This window comes from Manis pentadactyla, chromosome 7 (assembly GCF_030020395.1).
Source record: "Manis pentadactyla isolate mManPen7 chromosome 7, mManPen7.hap1, whole genome shotgun sequence".
In the NCBI taxonomy this organism is placed as follows: Eukaryota; Metazoa; Chordata; class Mammalia; order Pholidota; family Manidae; genus Manis; species Manis pentadactyla.
Window position 1 is genome coordinate 34379051 of NC_080025.1, and position 18570 is coordinate 34397620.

Consider the following 18570-nt stretch of genomic DNA (forward strand, 5'->3'; position numbering starts at 1 on the left):
CATCAATTACTTTGTATTGTTGGCCTCTGTTTTTTATATTGGTTGGAATATTAAGGTCATAGAAAGTGAGTTGTTTTTAATGTTTGCATTTACCTGCATTACCAAGACTGAGGGCCAGTATTACGTTACGTTATTCATCTTGTGCTATTTTTCACCTCCCTTTCCCTTTTCTCATCTACAAAACTGTTAGGTTTACATTTTGTGTTTTCCTTGAGATAGTGTTGGAAGCATTGCACACATCCAGGGTACTGTCAGTGATGTGAAAGTTTGTGCCATCATACTTGAAGCTAGATGTTAATGTCTTTGGATCTTTCCAGACCACATTTCCCAATTACTTTCAGTTACCCATTCAGTCCTGATGTAATCCCAGGCCCGCTGATGGAGTCACCAGCTGAATGACCTCGGCAGGCAGCGTCATACAGCCGGGAGCTAAGGGCTGGCAGCAGGACCTACATTCTCCTGTAGCAGCTCGTCAGCCTTGTAGTTGCTTTTGCCCCTTCTGCTTAAATAACACAAAAATTAAAAACCCTTTGTAAGGGAATTCATCGATCTCCTTTCCGGCATGTCATTCCCTCATCAGGGACGTTGCTGCATAATGCTGAGCTGACAGCCCCACCTCTGATGTCACCGAGGATGGTACGATCCTCCCGGAGCCTTTGCTGGGGCTCCTGCTGCCGCACTGGGGACATGGTTACATTAAAGCTAATGCCCGTCACTTCAATTATCTCCCTGGAAGCAGCTTTCACAAATCTAGTTTTCAAAAAGCCCTACGTGGTTGTTTTCGGTAAGCTACCAAGGTAGACTGCGACAGAGGTGGACAGGGAGAGCGAGTGATAGCATGGGCTGCTCAGCCTTTGTCCCGGCTGGGGCTCCGAGCGCCCAGAGCACCTCACTGACATCACCGCGTGCAGTGCAGGGCAGACGGGGCCGCAGGAAGTCTGAACGTAATAGGCTTCCCGTTGACTAGAGCAGCAGCTTTTGAATTAGCTGGCTTCTCTTCTAGCTAACTTTTCTCAAGCATTAAGCTGATGAACTGGGCATTATCTATGATCAATGGGTAACTGCTGGAGCTACAGTAATCTCTGTGAGTAACCTCTGTTTGTAGGTCTGTGCAGGCAAATATATTTTTACTAGGTCTTTCTTGTGAAATGCTGCTGTGAAATTATCCGTCTGTGTTGCTGACTGCTGTGGTTACTAGTCTTGTCTTCCCACGGTCCCAGTAGGAGGCTCCTGGGGCTAGCCCAGGTTTCCTGAGTCCTGACTGCATTTATTCAGGATGCCCATGCCAGCTGTTTTTAAGTTCCCTAGTGATCAGGAAGATGCCACCTGCCCTCTGAATGCTTTAGCCCAGTGCCTCCCATGGCTTTAACCTGGAATGTTTCTTTTAGCATCTGAAACTGGGTTTTCCAACATATTAATTTTTAAATACAAAGCAGAATATTATTCTTACCTGTAATTTTATTTCCTTTGAATGTTATTTTTTGTTCAACCAGCTTTCCTGGGAACACAGAATACTATCAGCCTATACCTGCCCCCTGTTTGTGATGTATAATACAGAAAGATAGAGGAAAATGGGCTACCCCTGTAGTTTTAGAAATACATAATATTGTGGTGCTGGATGGGAATAGGGGAGGAGTTTCTCTTAAAGAGCTCAAACTCCTTTATATCTGCATGCCTGACATAGGGCTGTTTCTGAACAGCCAGAAGGCTGGCTGCAGGGTAGCTCCAAAACTGCCTGTGAACACTGTGGTTGAGGCTGAGATAGTCTCCACTGGAGGTTTATAGTATGTATTTTAGTTCCTCAGTTTACACACAGGGCTGTGATTTTCCTGTCTGTTGAAAGTGACCCCTTTGGAGGAATTTTACAATTTCTTTCATCAGGGAACTTGACTTTAAACTTTCTGTAAATTTCTGTTTTCATTTATGCTTGGATTATTACTCATGCCAGTTTGCAGCTTGAATCTTTAGCAAAACTGGGTCTCTTTCTGAACATGAAAACCCCTGAATGCAAATATGGATGAGCTGAGGCTCATCACAGGCTGGAGGCTGAGTGAGGCTGTAGCTGACTGCTGCGTCCAGCACCTGCCTCAGCACATAGTGTGTCAGAGACATCTGCAGCTGTCGGTGATTGCCACAGCTAGGAACTCTAGCTGCCTGGCATTCGTGGATTTTTAAAAAAGAATTTTATAGTATTTTGAAACAGCAATTTCAGTTTCTTAACTTTTGAAGTATTTCATAAATTTTGTGTAAGAGTTTATATAATGCTACCATATCCATGTTAACTTTAGCAGAAGAGAGCCTGCTGTAAACACAACTGTGGAGTTATTTAAAAGTTTTAACTTATTTTGCTTTTCAAAATAAAATAAAAACAGTAAGTCAGTGAAGATCAGAGACATGTTAAAATTGGGTTTTTCAGAGAGTAGTGGTGGTTACCAGAGGCTGGGGGTGGAGGAGAGAATTGGAGATGTTGTGAGCTGTAAGATGAATAAGTTCTGGGGATCTAATGTACAGCATGGTGACTCTAGTTAGTAATATTATATACTTTGAAGCTGCTAATAGAGTAGATCTTAAATGTTCTTACACAAAAAAGAAATGGTAATTATATGACATGGTGCAGGTGTTAGCTAAAGCTATGGTGGTAATCATTTTACAATCTGTCAAATCAACACATTGTACACCTTGAATTTATGCAATGTTTTATGTTAATTTATTGCAATAAAACTGGAAAAAAATTAAAATTAATTTGGGATTTTTAAAAGTGTGGGTTCCTAAGCAGGAAGAAGTAGTAGAGAGTGGATAGGTTGAATGAAATAGGGGGAGCAACTCTGATCTGCAGTGATAAGGTCGAAAGGTGAGGCACAAGGTGTAGATATAAAAAGAAACAAAAATATGAGAGGTGGGTGATAGAAAAACATGGAGAAACTTACCGTTTGAAAGAAGGAGACCTGCTTTAAAAACAGCAGTTGCAAAGATGGGCTTCCGTTCAGCCCGTATAGGCCTTACAGCTTAGGATTTCTTCTCCGTGATGAGTTATAGTGCTCTGCATGCTTGCAGGGACTCTGGCTTCAAATTAATCTGACTCATTTTCCCTTCTGTCCGCTGCACACAGTGCCACTCCTCAGCTTACGGCGCTCCTCCAAAACAGCATGGCAGGCCGAATCATTCCCCCAGGGATTAGAGCTGAATGAGAGGATCTGGGTTCTGAATCATTAGTATGTGATTTTAGGTTGAGGGAAGCACAGCTGTAACTGTTAATCACTCAGGGAAAGTGTCCAATTACTGGGACAGTCTATTCGTGTGCACATGCTAACGGCTTGTGTAGTGGCTGGCTGGCCTTTTTATAGTGTGTGCAGCAGGTAAGGACCTTATCTGTGCTTCCAGAGAGTTATTAACCAGATGTTATTAACCAGAATTAGTGACCAGATGATAGCTGTATCCTCAACTACATGCTGTTGCTTCTCAAAAATGTGACTTTTAGTAGTGCAGAGAACATGTACCAGAATGTAATGTACTGACTCATACTCATTTTCTGTTATTTTTATCATACTAAATATATTTTCTATTGTTTAATAAAAATGGATTAGATTATTCTCTTTTTTTTAAATGCAACTTTTTCTTTTGCACTGCAGACCTGAACAATGCGTGCATCATTTACTGAAGGGGACTGTTGATTACCAGGCATATAAACACTGATCATTATTATTCACAGTTAAGGATTATAGTTATTTATAGATGAAATGTATTTGAAATTTTTTAGCTCTGCAAGGCTTACTTTTTCTATTTGCTTTGTAAATTGGACCTTTGTCTTCCAATTCTTTCTTGATTCACGAAATTTAGACTAAAGTGGTCACCCTTCTGTCTATGGGACTGAATTGCCTTCCTGGCAAGCCAACAGGGAGTGTGTTTTTATGCCTATTCCTGTAAAATTTCCAGTGTCAAAATAACTTAAGAATTTATAGTTCTTTCATCACACTGACTGATTGTAAGTTTGAGGTGTTTGCTAATTCATATTCCTCAGGGAATAGAAAGCACCAAGCACATTGCATTTATGAACAGCATACGTGGAAAGGAGAGGAAACAGATTTCTAGAGGCAGGTTAGCCATGATTTCTTTATTTTTTTTCTTTTTATTTTGCTATCATTAATGTACAATTACATGAACATTATGGTTACTAGACTCCTCCTGTTATCAAGTCCCCACCACATACCTCATTACCATCACTGTCCATCAGCGTAGTAAGATGCTATAGAATCACTACTTCTCTGTGTTACACTACCATCCCCATGCCCTCCCGCCCACATTATGTGTGCTAATTGTAATGCCCCTTTTTCCCCCTTATCCCTCCCTACCCACCCATCCTCCCCAGTCCCTTTCCCTTTGATAACGGTTAGTCCACTCTTGGGTTCTGTGATTCTGCTGCTGTTTTGTTCCTTCAGTTTTCTCTTTGTTCTTATACTCCACAGATGAGTGAAATCACTTGGTACTTGTCTTTCTCCACCTGGCTTATTTCACTGAGCATAATACCCTGTAGCTCCATCCATGTTGTTGCAAATGGTAGGATTTATTTTCTTCTTATGGATGAATAATATTCAATTGTGTATATGTACCATATCTTCTTTATCCATTCATCTACTGATGGACATTTAGGTTGCTTCCATTTCTTGGCTATTGTAAATAGTGCTGCAGTAAACATAGGGGGTGCATCTGTCTTTTTCAAACTGGGCTGCTGCATTCTTAGGGTAAATTCCTAGAAGTGGAATTCCTGGGTCAAATGGTATTTCTATTTTGAGTATTCTGAGGAACCTCCATACTGCTTTCCACAATGGTTGAACTAATATACATTCCCACCAGCAGTGTAGGAGGGTTCCCCTTTCTTCACATCTTCCCCAGCATCTGTTGTTGTTTGTTTTGGATGGTGGCCATCCTAAGTGGTGTGAGGTGATATCTCATTATGGTTTTAATTTGCATTTCTCTGATGATTAGTGATGTGGAGTGTCTTTTCATGTGCCTGTTGACCATCTGAATTTCTTCTTTGGAGAAGTGCCTGTTCAGCTCCTCTGCCCATTTTTTAATTTGCTTACTTGCTTTTTGTTTGTTGAGGTGCATGAGCTCTTTATATAATTTGGATGTCAACCCCTTATTGCATATGTCATTTATGAATATATTCTCCCATACTGTAGGATGCCTTTTTGTTCTAGTGATGGTGTCCTTTGCTTTATAGAAGCTTTTTAGTTTGATATAGTCCCACTTGTTCATTTTTGCTTTTGTTTCGCTTGCCCGGAGAGGTATGTTTATGAAGAAGTTGCTCATGTTTATGTCCAAGAGATTTTTGCTTATGTTTTTTCTAGGAGTTTTATGGTTTTATGACTTAGATTCAGATCTTTGATCCATTTTGAGTTTACTTTTGTGTATGGGGTTAGACAGTAATCCAGTTTTGTTCTCTTATATGTAGCTGTCCAGTTTTGCCAACACCAGTTCTTGAAGAGGCTGTTGTTTTGCCATTGTATATCCATGGCTCCTTTATCATATACTAATTGACCATATATGCTTGGGTTTATATCTGGGCTCTCTAGTCTGTTCCATGGTCTATGGGTCTGTCTGTTCTTGTGCCAGTACCAGATTGTCTTGATTACTATGGCTTTGTAGTAGAGCTTGAAGTCAGGGAGCGTAATTCCCCCCACTTTATTCTTCCTTCTCAGGATTGCTTTTTCTATTCGGGGTCTTTTATGGTTCCATATGAATTTTAGAACTATTTTCTCTAGTTCATTAATGCTGTTGGGATTTTGATAGAGATTGCATTGAATCTGTAGATTGCTTTAGGCAGGATGGCCATTTTGACAATATTAATTCTCCCTACCCATGAGTAAGGGATGTGTTTCCATTTATTGGTATCTTCTTTAATTTCTCTCATGAGTGTCTTGTAGTTTTCAGAGTCTGGGTCTTTCACTTCCTTGGTTAGGTTTATTCCTAGGTATTGTATTCTTTTTGATGCAACTGTGAATGGAATTGTTTTCCTGATTTCTTTTTCTGCTAGTTCATCGTTAGTGTATAGGAATGCAACAGATTTGTATTAATTTTGTATCCTGCAACTTTGCTGGATTCAGATATTTGATGTAGTAGTTTTGGAGTGAATTCTTTAGAGTTTTTTATATACAATATTATGTCTTCTGCAAACAGGGACAGTTTGACTTGTTCCTTACCAATCTGGATGCCTTTTATTTCTTTGTGTTGTCTGATTGCTGTGGCTAGGACCTCCAGTACTATGTTGAATAAAAGTGGGGAGAGTGGGCATCCTTGTCTTGTTCCTGATCTTAGGGAAAAAGCTTTCAGCTTCCTTCTGTTAAGTATAATGTTGTGTGTGGGTTTGTCATATATGGCCTTTATTATGTTGAGATATTTGCCCTCTATACCCATTTTGTTGAGATTTTTTGTCATGAACGGATGTTGAATTTTGTTGAATGCTTTTTCAGCATCTATGGAGATGATCATGTGGTTTTTGTCCTTTTTATTGATCTGATGGATGATGTTGATGGATTTTTGAATGTTGTACCATCCTTGCATCCCTGGAATAAATCCTACTTGATCATGATGGATGATCTTTTTTATGTATTTTTGAATTCAGTTTGCTAATATTTTGTTGAGTATTTTTTGTATCTATGTTCATCAGGGATATTGGTCTGTAATATTCTTTTTTTGTGGTGCCTTTGCCTGGTTTTTGTATTAGAGTGATGTTGGCCTTGTACAATGAATTTGGGAGTATTCCCTCCTCTTCTACTTTCTGGAAAACTTTAAGGATAATGGGTATTAGGTCATCACTGAATGTTTGATAAAATTTAACAGTGAAACAATCTGGTCCAGGGATTTTGTTCTTAGGTATTTTTTTGATTCCTTGTTCAATTTCCTTGCTTATGATTGGTCTATTCAGATTTTCTGTTTCTTCCTGGGTCAGGCTTGGAAGGTTGTATTTTCCTAGAAAGTTGTCTATTTCTTCTAGGTTATCCAGTTTGTTACCATGTAATTTTTCATAGTATTCTCTCATAATTCTTTGTATTTCTGTGGTGTCCATAGTGATTTTTCCCTTGTCATTTCAGATTCTGTTTATGTGTGTAGACTCTCTTTTTTTCTTGATAAGTCTGGCTAGGGGTTTATCTATTTTGTTTATTTTCTTGAAGAACCAACTCCTGCTTTCATTGATTCTTTCTATTGTTTTATTCTTCTTGATTTTATTTATTTGTGTTCTAATGTTTATTATGTCCCTCCTTTTACTGACTTTGGGCCTCATTTGTTCTTCCTTTTCTAGTTTTGTTAATTGTGAGTTTGGACTGTTCATATGGGATTGTTCTTCTTTCCTGATGTAGGCCTGTATTGCAATATACTTCCCTCTTAGCACGGCCTTCACTGCGTCCCACAGATTTTGTGGTGTTGAATTATTGTTGTCATTTGTCTTCATATATTGCTTGATCTCTGTTTTAATTTGGTCACTGATCCAATGATTATTTAGGATTGTGTTATTAAGCCTCCATGTGTTTGTGGGCTTTTTTTGTTTTCCTTGTGTAATTTATTTCTAGTTTCATACCTTTGTGATCTGAGAAGCTCATTGGTACAATTTCAATCTTTTTGAATTTACTGAGGCTCTTTTTTGTGGTCTAGTATATGATCTATTCTTGAAAATGTTCCATGTGCACTTGAGTAGAATGTGTATCCTGCTGCTTTTGGAAGGAGTGTTCTGTAGATGTCCATTAGATCCACTTGTTCTAATACATTGTTCCATGCCTCTGTCTCTTTACTTATTTTCTGTCTGGTTGATCTGTCCTTTGGAGTGAGTGGTGTGTTGAAGTCTCCTAAAATGAATGCATTTCATTCTGTTTCGCCCTTTAGTTCTGTTAGTATTTGTTTCACATATGTAGATGATCCTCTGTTAGGTACATAGATATTTGTAATAGTTATATCCTTGTGTTGAACTGACCCCTTTATCATTATGTAATGTCCTTCCTTGTCTCTTGTTACTTTCTTTGTTCTGAAGTCTAATTTGTCTGATATAAGTACTCCAACTCCTGCTTTTTTCTCCATATTAGTTGAATGAAATATCTTTTTCCATCCCTTTACTTTCAGTCTATGTATGTCTTTGGGTTTGATGTGAGTCTCTTGTAGGCAGCAAATAGATGGGTCTTGTTTTTTTATCCATTCAGTGACTCTATGTCTTTTGATTGGTGCATTCAGACCATTTACATTTAGGGTGAATCTCAGTCTCTCAGGCACTCCACCTGTCCCAGCTCCCCAACCTCCAGAGCACCACACAATGTAGGTTTCTGCTTTGAAAGCAGATCTCCAGGGCTGGGTGTTCAGCAGTCCTAGGCTTCCACCCACTCCCCACTCCATTTCTCTTCCTTCCCCCAGTGAGCTGGGGTTGAGGAAGGGCCTAGGTCCCACTGGATCGAGGCTTTGGTATGTTACCCTGTTTCATGAGGTCTCCTCTGTTCCTGAGGTCTGTGTGCAGTCTGGTGCAGCCTTCTTTCCTGTTGCTGTTTTAGGGCTAGTTGTATTAACCATATTTTCACAGTATATGTGGTTTTGGGAGGAATTCTCCATCTTGCCTCTCACGCCGCCATCTTGAATTGCTGTGATTTCTTATAAAAGATTGAAAGATCTGTTGATTCGTGCCCATAGAAAATAGATTGTCGATCACAAAGTGCCCCATCCGAGTGAGTTTGCACATGCTTTTTTATTTTACAAGTAATATATACAATGACATGAACATTAAAAGTCTGGGAAAATAATCTAGTTTTTAAAACCGAAGACCTTGCCTTTGTCTTGGCCCTCCGTGAAGCTGTGTGAGGCTCTGTACATGCACGTGCGGGCACTGATGGATGGGTGCTTGCACAGGTTGGTACTGGCATGCGTTTGAGGCTCTTGTGGTCCTTTTTGCAAAATTGTAGTGTCATTGGCCATCCCCTGTGAGATAAATTTACTATTTGCTGTGAAATAAAGATGAGGTCCCATCTGGGTGCGGTGATTCCCTTCCTCTGTTGATTGGAGGGCGAACCCAAACCAGGGCGAGCAAGCCTTTCCTTTGGTGGGAATGGGAGGTGGGCCTACTGCATCTGTTGTCTGTGAACAGCTGGACTGGCAGGTGGGATGGGGAACTCTTGAGGCTTTCTTTTAGAATAAAAAATAGCCATTTAAAGGTAGATCGAAACAGCAACTTCTAGATGTTGTCTTTCTCTGAAGAAGCACGTCTCATACTTTCCTGTGTATGCAAATCACCTGGGGCTCTTCTTAGAAATAAAGAATCCATTAGGGGCCCTGGCGTGGTGCCTGAGGGTGCATTTCCAACAAGGTCCTAGCCGACTCCTGTGCGGCTTTCCCAGGCCATGCTTTGAGCGGGGCAGCACTTTCAAATAGTGTTCCTCATGAACTTGGAGGAGTGTTGTGTATCTGTGTGGGGTGGGGTGGTAGCCACTAGCTGCATATGGTTTTGAGCACTGGACTTTTAGCTTATTTAATTTTAATAGTTATATGTGGCCATGGCTACCATACTGGACAGCATAGTGTTTAGATAGTAATACAACCAATTGAGAAATTAATGCTTAATGTAAATAGCCTGTATAGGATCATGCTGAATTCTAGAACTCTGGCCAACATTGTCTCCTCTTACCTTTACCACTGCCTGAACTTTGTCTGTAAGAGACAAGTGTACACACATGGAGTTGATGGATTGCATGAGGGCAAGTGCCGTATTGGCTTTGTTTGTTGCTCTGTTTCCAGGGCTCAGCACCTCCCTGGTGCACAGTAAGCTTGTCTGAGCAAATGGAAGAATGAGCTCACTCTGAAGTTCAGAAGAACCTCAGGTTTCCAGCATCTATTTGAGCCTGTGCTTGGGGGGAGATGGAACTTGGCTGTCACTGACATGTAGTATTTTGCTCGTGCTTGGTGGGTTTCTTTTTGCTTTTCCTTTGAGGTTTAATTAAATGTTGTCCTGTTGGTTATAGGACATTATTATTTTATTCATGGATTGAACAAATAAATACACCCGTTTTGCTAGGTACTGTTTGTTGTTCTGGGCCTTCAGGATGTAATAATGTAATTCAGATATTCTGCCCATTTTTTAATTGGATTGGGTTTTTTTGCTACTGAGTTGTAGAAATTCTTTATATGTTTTGGATATTAGCCACTTACCAGATATATGATTTTTAAATATTTTCTCCCTTCACTAGGTTGCCTTTACATTTTATTGATGGTTTTCTTTGTTGTGTAGAAGTTTTTAGTTTTATACAGAAGAAAATTTTTTTCTACTCCATTTCGTTTTAGAATAATCCTGTCCTTGTGTTCCAGAAGTGGATGCCTATTTAACATACAACCTAAAGCACTCCTGAGATTGATCTTGTTAGCCTTCAAAAGTATCCCATTTCTTTCTCAGTATATTAAATAAAAAAAAAAATTCTTTAAAAAAATCAGTGGTTTTAGTTCATCACAGGAAAACCGTCTTTACTATACAACATGGAACAATTTGTTAGGAATCTGATCAGATGCACAAAGGGGCAGATGAGATGCCTGTTAGAGAAGGAGATTCCTGAGAGATATAAATAGACACCCCAAAGTGTGTACATTTTGCAGATGTTGAAAACTCTTCACCCCACCCCTCCCCTCCCACACATTTAACACTACATTTTCATTCCTTTAAGGGGATAGATAAATGTAGAAAAGCTGTGAACTCTTACTAATTCAGATTCTACTAGCATGTAGTTTATATTTAGGTAAGTGCTAAAGTCTTTTTTTATACTTAGCAAATAAATCCCTTTGTCACAGATATGAGACCAAATTTGGGCAGGACTAACAGTTAAGATTTTCTGGCAGAGAAATAGCTATTTCAGTTTTCAGTTGGATCCTTGCATTAGTAATAAATATAGACTAATAAAAGACAGAGGAAAAGCTTGAACAAATCAAGTATGAGCCCACAGTGGTTGGCATAGGCTGAGCCATGGCTACGTGGAGAGGGCTGGACAGAGGGCCAGGGTGCCGATGGGTACAGACACTGGCTGGAGTGGGACATGTCGCAGTCCACACACCTTTGTCCCGTGCCATCCCTTCTACCTTTGTCCTGGCTCAGGCAACACCATGTCACCAGCCCTGTTGCCAGTAGCCTGCACTGCTCCTCCTGAGTGTGCTTACACTTGTATTTCTCCCTGTGCATCCTTCATGTGCTAGCGGAGGGGGGGCTTTCTGACATTTCACACACACTTCTCATGCTTCGGCATATTCAGGTTTGAGTCTCCTGTGTTCAGGGCATAACAAGTAATTAATAAATAAATGTTTGCTGAATTGAGGGAGTAAATTTTGGAAATGACAGGCATTTCCTGGGAAGTATGCATGGCTTAGTTTTAAAAGGGAGCAGAAAAAAATCTTAAAGTAAAAGGATAATTTGGTCTTTAAAAAAAATTGTCTGAACATAAATAGTCCCATTTTTTAAACATAAGAAATAAATCTGAAATTCGACGTAAAAGGTCAGGGTTAATATTTCATGAAGTTTTGTTTGTTGTTAAAGACAGTTCCTGTGGTGACAAAGGCGGACAGTGGAAGTAAACTGCTCTTGTGCTCCGACAATGGAGAGCCTTCCGTGAGAGGAAAGGTTTGTGTGGTGTGCGCCTGCGGTGCCCTCTCTGCCCAAGAGCCACGGGGTGTGTAGGGCTGTCTCTACCCAGAGGCTACAGCCAGAAAGGATTTTCATTCTTATGTTTGGTAACTTCACTGCTATGAGAAATGAAAGTCGGACAACTTGGAGGCCTCTTAGTTTTTCCCAGGAATTTACTCCTGAGACACAGAAGACCAGGAATAGTTCTGACTTCAATTCTCATACAATGCTTTAAAATTGAGTATCATTTCATTTACTTTGGTCGAGCCATTTAGCCTTGCAGAACATTGATTTCCGCTGGTCCACGTCTGTCCTTCTTTAGTTAAAAAGTAAGTGAAGTGTGTTAGGAATGGTGCTTATTAGATGGCAGACCTGGTGCAGGAGGGCTGCTCGGGGTTACTGAGCTGTTGCACACGCGTGGCTTTTACCTTCTCCCTTTTATCACTTCCATCAGTTTCTGGGTAGTCATATCAACATCACAAGCGTTTGCCCACAGTTTGCTGAGTCCTTTATGAAGAACATTGTAACAAAAAGCATGCCAAGTGGGATGGAGAGATGATTTGATTTCTTTGCAGTCCCTTTCCTTGAATTCCTTGTGGCCATTCCCTTTGGGCCGGGATACCAGTGTTTATGTGAGGGATTGTTTCATGGATGGCAATTTAAACTGTTAGAACAAAGTGAGCTCCTAAATGATAAGGGTTAAAGGCCTTCCCTTTTTAAATGGATTTCAATATAATGTTTTGGTATGAAATACACATTTGGCTTCAATGGTCATTGTGGACAGTTTTGTTAAATTACTTGATGAGAGGCTTTAATGCAGCCTTTTGAAGCTTCAGAAGATGTGCTCACATCATGTATGCATTTCATATGTTTGTGCTGTATGTAGTATATAGCCAAAATTCTCTTGACATTTGTGAGGAGGAGAGGTGACTTCTAGCAAGAGCTGGTGATGAAGGAGAGAGATTTGAGTTAGGTCTTCAAAGATGAAAATAATCTAATTGTAGAGATGGGAAGAAAAGGTAAGTCATAGGGAGAAAAGAGGTCAAACAAGGAAAAGAAGTACAAAGGTCAGAGTGCGTGTAGAGGTAGCTATTTCCACTATACATCAGAGGGAGCCTTCCCAGCCTTCCATGTGCCACACTCCTCCAGCTAGAGAAGTGGGGGGGATAGCACATTTGGAGGGGAGCCGTGGAAAAAGAGAGTAGATTGGGACGGGATTACCATGCTAACTTCTAGATGGAGGAGTTTGGACTGTATTTTGTAGGCTATGTGGGACTACAGACCGCAACAGAAATGTTTGTTTTAGAAAGGTTATTGCACATGAAGTGAAGTGAGGCTGGACATGATATAACCATTTCAGATTTCTTAGATTTCAGGGAACAGATTGAAGATCACATGCCGGGGCTCCTCACTAGCAATAAAGGTAGAGGGCGGGGAGGGAGGTGAGCATCGCAGAGGCAGGACAGATGGGCTCTGATGTGCATTTGTCGTGCCGTGTTGGCAAATACATCATTTCTTTGAGCCTGTTTTCTCACCTAAGTGTGTTAGGTGACTGAATGAATTTTTAGATTCCTTTTCATCCTTTCAGATTTCATATTCATATGATCCTCTAATTTTTTGTAAAGGTATGCTTTAGGTTAGAGAAATAATGAAAAGCACTATAAAGTCTAAAGGAAATATTTCCCACTGTGGACTGAGTATGTCTCTAACCCCTTTAACCTCTTTGGCTACAAAGAAAAACATCTTTTTGGATTACTCACTTTTTTCTCTTTCATTTCACATTATAGCTTTGAAGTGCTGAAAAATGAATGTTCCTTGGGTAATAAATGGAGATGAAACTGTTAAAAACATAAAAAAGTATAAAATGTTAAAAATGTTAAAAAAAAGTGTCAAATGTATAAACAAATGCCAATATAGAATACTTTCAATCCATTTTGTGAAGCCAGCATTACCCTAATACCAAAACCAGAAAAAGATAATACTACATTGACCAATATTGCTTATGCATGTAAATGCTAAAATACTAGAAAGCTGCACTTCATGACATATAAAAAGGATTATGTACTATGACCAAGTAGGATTTATTCTGGGGATGTGGGATTGGTTCAGTATATAAAAATCAATTAATGTAATACACCATGTTACTAGAATAAAAGACAAAACTCACATGAGCAATCAGTAGAGAAAAAGCATTTGACAATATTTGACACCCTTTCATTATAAAAGCATTTGACAAACTAGGAGTAGAAGGGATCTGTGCAAACCCACAGATAACACTGTATTCAGCGGAAAGGCTGAAAGCTCTCTCCTAACATCAGGAATGAGACAAGGGTGTCTGCTCTTAGCACCTATACTCAACACAGTCCTGGAGGTTCTAGCCAGGGCAGTTTAGGCAAGAAGAATAAAACTATATTCACAGATGACATGGTCTTGTGTAAAGGAAATTCTGAAGAGTACTCAAAAAATTCTATTAGAACTAATAATATTCAGAAGGTTGCAGTAGCCAATTCTATTTCTGTATGCCAGCAATGCATAATGTGAAAATGAAATTTAAAAAACAATTCTACTTACAATAGTATCAAAAAGAATAAAATACTTAGGGGAATAAATTTAACACAAGTAATATAAAACTTGTGTGTTTAAAACTATAAAAATGATAAAATGTATAAATATAATTCATAAAAGTTATAAAAACTATTAAAAATATGAAGGAGACAAAACAGTACAAATAAAGAAAAAACTGAAAATTGTTAAAAGAAATTAAAGAAAATTAAGTAAATGGAAAGACATGGGCATAGATCAAAAGACATATAATAGTAATATTGTTAAGGTGCCAGCACTCTAATTTCACCCCAGTGCCTGTCAAAAGTTCAGCTGTCTGACAAGCTGATCCTAAAGTTCATATGGGAAGTGCAAGGGCCTACGGTAGTCAAAACAACCTGGAAAAGGAAGCACAGAGTAGGAGGACTAGCAATTTCTGCAGAGCTATCCTAATCAAGACAGTGTTATTTGGCAACAAGCTTAGGCTCCCAGCTTAATGGAATAGAATTGAGAGTCCAGAAATAAACCCTGGTATTTATAGTCCATTGGTTTTCTATGAGGGTATCAAGGCAGTTCTGAGGGAAAGAAGAGTTTTTTCCAAGAAATAGTGCTGTGACAAGTGACTCTCCACTTGCAAGAGAATGAAGTTTGATCTGTACTTCACACCATATACACAATCTAACTCAAAAAGGATCAAAGACCTAAATATAATAGCTAACACTGTAAAACTCTTAGGAGAAAAATAGGAATAAATCCTTGTGACCTTGGATTAGACAATAGTTTGAACATATGGCACCAAAAGCACAGGCAACAGAATAAAAAAATAGATAAGTTGGACTTTATCAAAATTAAAAACTTCTGTGCCTCAAAAGACACCATTAACTAAAGGAAAAGACAATACACAGAATGGGAGAAAATATTTGCAAGTTACGTATCTGATAAAGAAATTCTCTCCAGAATATATAAAGAATGCTTACAACTCAGTCATAAAAAGACAAGTAACCCAATTACAAAATAGGCAAAAGGTCTGAATAGATTTGTCTCTAACGAAGATACACAAATGGCCAATAAGCACATGACAAGTTGCTTGATACCATTGGTCCCTAGGAAAATGCAGACCCAAACCACAGTAAGATACCATTTACACCCACGAGGACGGGCATGATGAAAGATGGACAATAATGGGGCCCTCACACTGCTGGTAGGAATGTAAAATGGTACAGTTGCTTTGGAAAATGAACAGGCAGTTTCTCAGACATTAAACATTAGAGTTACCGCATGACTCAGAAATTCCACTCCTAAGTATGTGTCCAAGAGAATTAGAAATGAATCTAGACACAAAATTTGTACACAAACATTCATTCCTAACAGCCAAATGGTAGAAACAGCAGAAAAGTCCATCACCTGCTGAGTGGGAAGGGAACCTGTGGTATAGCCATACTATGGAATAGTCTTTGGCAGTAAAAAGGATGACGTTCTGATACAGGCCACAGTGTGTATAAGCCTTGAAAACATGGCTCAGTGCTAAGTAAAAAAACCAGACCCCCAAAATGCCACATATTGTGTGATTCCACGTTAATGAAGTGTTTAGAATACACAAACCCAAAGAGATAGAAAGTAGGTTATTACTTGCCAGGGGTTGAGGATACAGGCAATGGGGAGTCACAGTTAAGGGATATGGGGTTTTCGGGGGGCTGATGAAAATGTTCTGGAATTAGATAGTGGTCATAGTTGCACAATTTTTTGAATATGTTAAAAACCACTGAATTTTAAAAGGGGAAAAAACTAAAAGTTCTATTGTGTTCTTTACTGAAAAAGTAAAAAAATGTCAATGTATTCCCCTAGGAACAAGGGTCTTTATTGCTTTGACTGTCTTCCTTTTCCAGTCAGGGTTTGGCCAGTTGCTTCCCCTTCACATTCCAGCAGGTCACATCCTTAGTTCTGTCTTAGGAATGTATTGTGCACACGGCCGTCACAGAGAGGTACCTCTTGGATTTCATCAATACTCAACTCAAATTTAGTAGTAAAATATATTTAAAATTATTTTAAAAATGTAATAAGAGACAGTGTATACACTGTCAGATGGATTACTCTTTATCAGATTGTGCATATTGTGGGAAACCATGTGTTCACTCATGTCCACATGCCCTCCTTCTGTGCACTGTGGTCATTTCAGTGTACATACTCAGACATTTATTAAATATTTCACTACCTACTAAGGTTGCAGCTCACACTGCTTTAAAAACAACGAATGTCCTCATTAACAAAGTTGTCAGAGTGAATACATGTCATACTATGTTTCTTGTGTGGACGGGAGTTTCTTGATGCAGAATAGCCAAAATCGAGCTCAGAAGGAAATCGGATGCTGGGCTGGCACAGGTGAACCCATCGACCACAGTTTACATTTGTAAATGTCTCATCAGAACGTCTTCACTGTTCTGCCATTTGAATAAGGAAATGTTGAGATTTGATCCTATATAGTAAGTATGTACTAATTACCGTTTCTGCTGCTTCATATACTGGGTTCTGCATAGGATATCATTTAAATTTTATGCAGTTGAGATCCTAGGCATTTTTCTCAATATGCCAAATTTCCTATTCCACTTTGACTTCCTTCTCATTCTCTAGGGATGTTCCCCCACAGAAATCCAACTGTGAAGGGAAGGCTTCTGGCCAAAAAAAAATTTTCTGATGAAATAGGTTGTATCTGTTTCCTGAGGCTCCATCTTAGAGATCTCACTGCACAGATACTGTTGTCTGGATCCTATGGCTATTTGTTGTTACATTGTAAATATTTTCATTGCTATTTCATGAGTGGTATTTGTGAAGTGACCAGATCCCTATTTTTATCTCTTTTTGCGTATGCCTCAACTGAGTTGTACGTGAGGGACTTAATCGGAAGCAGGTAAAATATGGCGTGTGTCATTAGGTGGCCACCTCCTAGGCCACAGCCTTTGTGGTTACACTCGGTGAGCCAAGTGGAGGGACCACTGCAAGCTCAGGAGAAGTATGTGTGCAGGGTGGGGAAAGGAGACGGTGAAAGAACCAGATAAGGATTACTGAGTGTCTGATGTGTGTGGTTATCTATTAATATACATCTGGACCTGTTACTCAAGACAAGTCATGTGTCCATTGTGTTCTGTTTGTAGGTGATCATGGAGGAAGCAATTTACTCCCACCCAACGTCACAAATGAATTTCCGGAATATGGGACCATGGAGGAAAGTGGAGAAGGTCTGAGAGCATCTCCGGAGTTTGATGCCGAGTCTCTGCCATGCTGCCCACAGGGACAACAGGGGGTCCAGTTTCTTGCTGGCCACCGTGCTGGGCTCAACAGTGTTACAGGAGGACCAAAAGATGTTGGAGAGGCTCCCCCGCCGAGTCAGCTCAAGGAACAAAGTTTACAGCCCATTGACACTTTAATTTCGGCTCTGAAAGCCACAGAGGCCCGAATAGCTTCAGGAACGTCACAGGCTACCAAGGTACTGGGCAGAGATGCTGGGCCGAGTTTTTCGGCTCAGCAGGTGGAAAGAGAGCTGAACACTGCCCATCATAAAACAGAGAGAGCCAACAGACTGTTCCCTGCTGGCCAAGGAGAACCACCAGGTACACCTCTTCCAGCTGCACTGACGACTGAGGAAGATTTTTATTTGAGCATCCAGAAGGATCTGACTATCTTGTTAACTGGGGAAACTGAGGCAGAGCTTTCCCAGTTAACTAATAATGGGAACAAAAGAGCCCTCTGTGCACAGGAGCCAGGTCACTCCTTGCCCTCCACCAGGAGCCCAGGAGCGACCCTCAGCTCTGCAGACAGCGCTGGGCTTTCAAGAGAGAGGAGGTCTGATCTGGGGAGTGAGCCCCCCAGGGTAGGGGATCGAGGCAACTCCACAGGACGCCCAGGCCGGGGCAAACACGTGGAATTTCAAGGGGTGCAAATACTGTGGGCAGGAGGGGAGAAAGGAGAGACACGGCATCCTGTGGATTTTGAGACGTCGTTGGACAGGACAGCCTCTCCTGGAAGCAGGGCGTTTCCCCAGGAGCCAAGCCGCCTCACCCCCACGGCCGGCCTGGGCCATTCGGCTGGTTTAACTGGGAGGGTTTGGGCTGAAACTTGGGGAGCGCCTTCAGAGAGGCCTGGCGCCAGCTCAGGGACACTGTCCCCTTTGCCTGTGGCTGAGAGTGGAGAGGATGAAGTCTTCCTAAGGGAAAACAGAGAACATCTTAGGAAGCCGGAGTTGGAGGGGGACAGGGAAAGGTGAGCTCCCATCTGGGACCCTGCACGCCAGACGGGAAACCGTTCTCCCATGCTGGCCGCGAGAACCCCACTCAGTCTCCTGGTCCTTTTATTGTAGACTGGAGGGGGGTACTGTAAGCTAGATTCCTTCTAAGTTTTTGAGGTAT

The 18570-nt window shown here is 40.5% G+C and overlaps 1 protein-coding gene across 5 annotated transcripts in view; it reads left to right on the top strand.

The window, feature by feature from the left end:
- Positions 1 to 18570, top strand: part of PSD3 (pleckstrin and Sec7 domain containing 3) — a 476158-nt gene that overhangs the window by 110141 nt on the left and 347447 nt on the right. For 3 of the 5 annotated variants that reach the window (XM_057505252.1, XM_036896299.2, XM_057505254.1), the window contains one exon: positions 17320 to 18424. In XM_057505252.1, coding sequence (XP_057361235.1) covers positions 17320 to 18424 — 1105 coding nt within the window. Of the gene's footprint in view, positions 1 to 669; positions 785 to 901; positions 1085 to 17319; positions 18425 to 18570 lie in introns of those variants that run through there. The other 2 variants (XM_036896301.2, XM_057505253.1) reach the window with 2 other exon arrangements.